Source organism: Cavia porcellus, unplaced genomic scaffold, assembly GCF_034190915.1.
Source record: "Cavia porcellus strain 051 isolate PalLab524CR breed Dunkin Hartley unplaced genomic scaffold, mCavPor4.1 scaffold_23, whole genome shotgun sequence".
NCBI classification, from domain to species: domain Eukaryota; kingdom Metazoa; phylum Chordata; class Mammalia; order Rodentia; family Caviidae; genus Cavia; species Cavia porcellus.
Window position 1 is genome coordinate 12016060 of NW_026947506.1, and position 6728 is coordinate 12022787.

Sequence of the window (6728 nt, forward strand, 5' to 3'; positions counted from 1 at the left end):
AGACATTGTTTTGGATTAAGAACTGGTGATCAACTTAGCACCAGCTGGATTACATCAGCATGGCATTGAATGAAGATGCTCCACCTGAGGAAAGTTGCCAGGATAAATAGGTGGTGAAGAAGGGAGGTGATGAGGGTTGAGGTGCTAAGGAGGCATTGTGGGTTCTCCTATGAGTTGTTGTCTGAGCTGTTGGTTCTCCTTGAGAAGCCTTGGTCCTCACATCGAGCATTGCTTCCTGGCTCTGGAGGCAAAGACAGGTGCTGCTTGGTCTCCAGGATGAGCTTGTCATGCTGCTTCCTGGCATGTATCCAACTGTGCTTGTCCTCGAAGGAGCTTGTGGCCTCCATGTCGCTGAGGACAGCGATGTTGCCTTTCAGGATATCCCTTTTCTTTGTTGTGTGACTTCTCAGCTACAGCATAGAACACTCATCCCACTAGCACAGCTCTTTCATCCTGCTGGCATAGACTTTCTTTCTTTTTTTTTTTTTTACATTTTTAAAAAATTTTATTTAAAGAGATAAAGAATAAAACAGAAAAAGAGTACAATATACACAGAATTTCAGAAAAAATAAACAGTAGGAAATCACTAGTTAATAGATTACATATTGTCATCTTAGAAATAGTTGTTCAAGTTACAAAATTAAAGCATATAAAGTGGACTTTCAAACAGTGAGACTGCAAACAGTTCTGTTCAATGATCCAACAAAACTCAGTAATATGTTAATGTATCTTATACATTTAAATATACATGCTGTTATATCCTTTAGAGCATTTTCTTTTTCTCTCTTTTGTAGAATGACAATTACACATTTCGGTTTTTATTACTCCCACAGTGCTTATTACTTTTTTTTTTTTGAACAGAGTAAAATCAAATGTGACATAACAAAACAGAGTCAGTCAAATCAAAAGGATGGACATAATGCATAATGTAAAAACAAAATACAAAGTGATCAACAATGGTTACCATACTGCCTCTTGCTATCTTAAAAATAATTGCCTATATCATCAGTTATAATAAAATTGAACAAAAGAGTAAAGAACAAAAGCAATAAAGCCAAAACATTGGAAACATTACAGGACTTCATAAGAAGATAATAGTTAACCAGAATGAACATCATAATGATCCTTATTGTCTTCACAGTTGTTGCCTATACTTTTAGATATAACTTGGTACTATCAAGCAAAACAGAATAGAGGAAAATCAGTCAAAACAAGATGGTGAGAGCAATACAGGGTTTCAAATCAAGTTAATAGGAAATCAAAGTGGATTACTATAATATATCCTGCTATTTTTTATTTACCTTTCCCTTAATTAAAAAGATAAAAATAAAAAAGTAAATAATAAAAAAAAGAGATTGAGATAAAAGAGGGCATAACAACAAAACAGCACAGGTCAAAACATAACCATTTAAGCAAAATAGTGTTTCGCCACAAGATATCCCAACATAAAGGTAGTTACCATATTGTCTCTTTCCTTGAGATCTTTGAGTATAACTTCGTATACTGTAGCATCAAATATATCAGCACAATGTATAACCATTCAAGAGAATGACAGTATTACAGGATATTTAGAATCAACTAACAGATAATGAACTATGGTTTGTGTATAATCTCCTTGTCTATAGAAGTTTTTGTTTATATTATCACATATAATAAAACCCAATAAGATACAACATATTAAGACTGATGGAGACAGAAGAACAAAAGCTTGATGGGACTTCAAAACAAGATGACATTAAATCAGCACTAGCTATTATGATGTCTTGTTTTCTCCAAAATAGCTTTCCAAGCATCCAACATTCTCTGCCTCGTTTCTGTGGAGCTCTTTTTATGTCATTAGTTGTCAGTTTATCTTCTTCATTTCACATTCTGCTCGATTCATTGTGGCCTCTGTTTCTGGAATCTTGGTATTTTTCTTTTTTTAGAATATCCTGCAGTATCCTCTGTAGAGTTGAATTGGTGGTTGCAAATTCCCCTAGTTCCTCTTTATCCTAAAAGCACCTTGTTTTTCCATCAATTTCTAGGGACAGTTGTGCAGGATATATCAGTCTTGTCTGGAGGTTATTATCTTTCAAAGCTTAAATTATTTCCCCCCACACTCTTCATGATTTGATGGTTTGTACCGAGAAGTCTGCTGTAATTCTGATGGGCGTTCCTTTGTAAGTGATCTGTTTCTTGTCTCTGATGGCTTTTAAGATTCTGTTCTCATATTGGATTTCTGTAATTTTGATTATTATATGCCTGGGTGTAGCTCTGTTTGGGTTGTAGATGGCTGGGGTCCTGTATGCCTCATACATCTGAGTATCTTTACCTTTTGCTAAATTAGGGAAATTCTCCTGGATTATTTCTGTGAATAGCTTTGGTAGTTCATTTGTTTGTGTCTCTATTTCTATTATATTCTTAATTCTAAAGTTATAGATCCTCTTATCATCTTCTAGCCTTTGTATTATTGCTGTTTGTTTTCTTGTTATTTTTAAGAAGTTATCATTTTATGCTCCTGCATTACAAATCTGCCCTCTAGTTCAGATAATCTATCCTTAGTTTTTTCAAGCTGTTATGCCAGCTTTCAATAGAGTTTTTAGTTTCCTTGTAATCTCTGTGAATTTTCTTCATGTATTCCATGTTTTCTCTACTTTCTCCATCAAGCAATTCTCCCCTTTTTTTTCTGTTTTTCCATTCTACTATCTGTTTTTTTCTTGGGTGGTGCTTAGCATTTCCCTTAAGTATTCTACTTATGTGTTGCTTTATTTCATTAAATATTTCACTTTTGAACTCGTCTATGAGGCTCCAGAGATATCACTTTATGTCTATTGTTGCCATGTCTGATATTGCATGTTTTTTCTCCTCATTCTCCTTTGCATTTACCTTTCTTGGATCAGTGTTCTCAGGATTGGGGACTGAAACCCCTTTCTTCTTGCTCCCTCTTCCCATACTTTTTGTTCCTTCCATACAAGTGTTTATATAGGAGGCCCAATTTTTTTCTTTGTGGGTTACTGTTTGTTTGAATCTGCTGGCTAGGTGTTCCCACCCACTGCAGTGTACTAGGGAAACACAGACCTGGGCAAACTTCTCTGGGCCTGCCCCTCCAGGACAACCTAGTGAAGGCTTGACTGATAGGGTGCACCGCCAGGCACTGGTACCTGGTTTGAGTTAGCCTACAGGGTCTTAATCAGTGGCGTCATCTAGGCCAAACACTCTGCACCAATCCCGCTTGAGAGGGGAATATGTGACTAAAGTCACTGCAGTGTCCAGTTCTGGCTAGCCTGCCAAGTCCTGGAATGTACTCTTATGAAGCCTCCTAGTCTATGGAAGGGTCCCCACTCCTTTCACTCACCACAGGTCAATGCAGGGCTCCTGCTAGTCCTGCTCTCAACTCCATTCACTGATTCCCACTATCAGAGCTTTTGTGCATCTCTCTCCCTGCTGTGGGATCCAGCAGCAGTGGAGGCAGGAAATTCAAATCGCGATTTCCAGAGGTGTGGGTTCAAGCTTCCCTGCTGTAATTTTATCTGTTCCGGTTATAGCACCAGGATTGCATTTCCAGTTGGTTTCTCTCAGTGTAGTTTTTTCCTGTGTTGGCAGGGTATATCTCCCCTTGCTTAGGAGTCCTCACAATGCACCATTCCTAGATTCTAAGCTGCGTATATCAGAGAACCTCCGTAACTGCTGTTATTTATCTGCCACATTCTCCTGGAAGTCTGGCATAGACTTTCTAGCTTCCACCACTGACCCTTGGGTCCTCCTAGAATGGATCCATAAAAGAGACTCCATGAGTCCTTCTTGTGGGCTCTGGACCTCCGGTAGGACTCATGAGAGGCATTGTCCTGAGCTCTGGATTTTTATCTGGACTCATGTGGGATGCTGCTGTGGGAGTTAGTCTCTTGAATAAATAATCCATGTCTTTGGTGTTGCAGATACACTTCCTGCATTTTCCTGTGTTAACTCCTGGTATTATAAAAATAATATTATAAACTCCTGTCAATCCAATTGTTCTCTGTGCACAATCCCTGACTATAACAGTCAGTTTCCACACTTGAAAGTGAAAAGCACATTTCAGTTTACCATGTTTAATTACAAGATGCCATGTTGAAGCACAAGGACACTTTAAAATATCTAGAGAGGTACAAGTGATTAACAGAAAACCATACAACATGTGCACTAGAGGAGAGCTCCACCTCAGATTTGTCATTTATGAAAAATTTGTGAAGAAATGTTGACATCAAACTTCTGTATTATTTCTTCATGTCTCCTGGGGATATTTAAGTAAACTTAGATCTAAACTGTTGGACCAGGGACACTTTTTCTATGTATTTAACAACAAATATGGATTGCTGTATTTCTCACATTGCAAATCCAAAGAGGATCTCAGGCCAGTGAGCTCTTTCAGATATGTAACAATTATGATGGGTGTTGAGAGGATTCCCATAACACATAGGATTTATCTCTAGTGTGAGTTTCTTCGTGTATTTCACTTACACTATGGCTGCTGAATGAGTCTCCACTTGCTTACATAGCCAGTAGTTCTTCCCAGTGCAAATTCTTTTATGTGTTTTGCAATGACTGTATGTGGTAAAAGCTTTGCCACATTGTTATATACATAGGATTTCTCCCCAGTGTGAAGTCTTTGATGTATTTTAGAATATCCATATGTGGCGAAAGCTTCCCCACATTCTTTACATACATACGGTTTCTCAAAAGTGTCAATTCTTTCATGTATTGGACAATGAGCATTTCTGCTGAAACCTTTCCCACATTCCTTACATAATATAAGTTTTCTGCCCAGTGTGAAGATTTCCATGCATTATGCAATATGTACGTGTGCTCAAACCATTCTCACAATGCTTATATACACTGGGTTTATCTTGAGTGTGAACTTTCATGATGCTTACAATGTCCATGCTGGGTAAAAACTTTCCCACATTACTTACATAGGGTTTCTCTCCAGTGTGAATTTTTTCATGCTGTTTACAAACTCTGTGTGTGGTAAAAGCTTTTCCACATTGCTTACATACATAGCATTTCTCTCCAGTATGAATACTTTCATGTTCCTTACAATGTCCATGTGTGGTAAATGCCTTCCCACATTGCTTACATACATAGGGTTTCTCTCCAGTGTGAATTTTTTCGTGTTGCTTACAAACTCCATGTGGTTTAAAAGCTTTTCCACATTGCTTACATACATAGGGTTTTTCTCCTGTGTGAAATTTTTCGTGTTGCTTACAAACTCCATGTGGGTTAAAAGCTTTTCCACATTGCTTACATACATAAGGTTTCTCTCGTGTGAATTCCTTCATGTTTCTTACAATATGCATGTGTGATAAAAGCTTTCCCACATTGCTTACATACATACGGTTTCTCTCCAGTGTGAACTCTTTCATGATATTTACAATATGCATGTGTGTTAAAAGCTTTCCCACATTGCCTACATACATAGGGTTTCTCTCCAGCGTGAATTCTTTCATGTATCTTACAATATGCACGTGTGGTAAAAGCTTTCCCACATTGCTTACATACATAGGGTTTCTCTCCAGTGTGAATTCTTTCATGTTCCTTACAACTTCCAGGTTGGCTGAAACCTTTTCCACATTGCTTACATACATAGGGTTTCTCTCCTGTGTGAATTCTTTCATGTATCTTACAATATGCACGTCTGGTAAAAGCTTTCCCACATTGCTTACATACATAGGGTTTCTCTCCAGTGTGAACTCTTTCATGATATTTACAATATGCATGAGTGTTAAAAGCTTTCCCACATTGACTACATACATAGGGTTTCTCTCCGGTGTGAATTCTTTCATGTTCCTTACACTGTCTAAGTGTGGTAAAAGCTTTCCCACATTGCTTACATACATAGGGTTTCTCTCCAGTGTGAATTCTTTCATGCTCTTTACAATGTCTATGTTTGGTAAATGTTTTCCCACATTGCTTACATACATAGGGTTTCTCTCCAGTGTGAATTCTTTCATGTTCCTTACAACTTCCAGATTGGCTGAAACCTTTCCCACATTGTTTACATACATAGGGCTTCTCTCCTGTGTGAATTCTTTCATGTTTCTTACAATATGCACGTCTGGTAAAAGCTTTCCCACATTGCTTACATACATAGGGTTTCTCTCCAGTGTGAAGTCTTTCATGATCCTTACAATATGCATGTGTGTTGAAAGCTTTTCCGCATTGCTTACAGACATAGTGTTTCTCTCCAGTGTGAATTCTTTCATGATTTTTAAAATATTCACATGTGTTAAAAGCTTTCCCAAGTTGCTTACATATATACAATTTCTGCCCATTGTGAAGTTTTTCATGGATTACACAATAAGTACGTGTGCTGAAAGCTTTCTCACAGTGCTTACACTTATAACGTTTTTCTCCAGAGTGAAGCCTTTCATGTACTTGACAATATGTACGTGTTGTAAAAGCTTTACCACATTGCTTACATATGTAGGGTCTCTCTTCTCTGTGAATTCTTTCATGTTTCTTACAAATTCTATGTGTGGTAAAACCTTTCCCGCATTGCTTACATACATAGCATTTCCCTCCACTGCAATATTTTTTAGTGATCTGAACACTGTGGTCTGTTTCTTTCACATCCACATTACCTTCTGCAGTACAAAGGAATCCTTCTTTACACTGATTCCAAGATGTATGTCCATAGGATTTCCCTAACGTGTTATTTCTGTAAAGAGATAAATCACATATAGTATTGACAACCATATTACTAAGCTTTTTTT

The 6728-nt window shown here is 37.6% G+C and overlaps 1 protein-coding gene across 1 annotated transcript; it reads right to left on the minus strand.

The window, feature by feature from the left end:
- Window positions 1-5256: 5256 nt before the first annotated feature.
- Window positions 5257-6300, minus strand: LOC134472251 (zinc finger protein 709-like; the record flags this gene model as incomplete). The annotated part of the gene is made up of 1 exon (XM_063233524.1): window positions 5257-6300. A coding segment is annotated over one exon (1044 nt), but the record flags the coding sequence as incomplete, so codon positions are not given.
- Window positions 6301-6728: the final 428 nt, after the last annotated feature.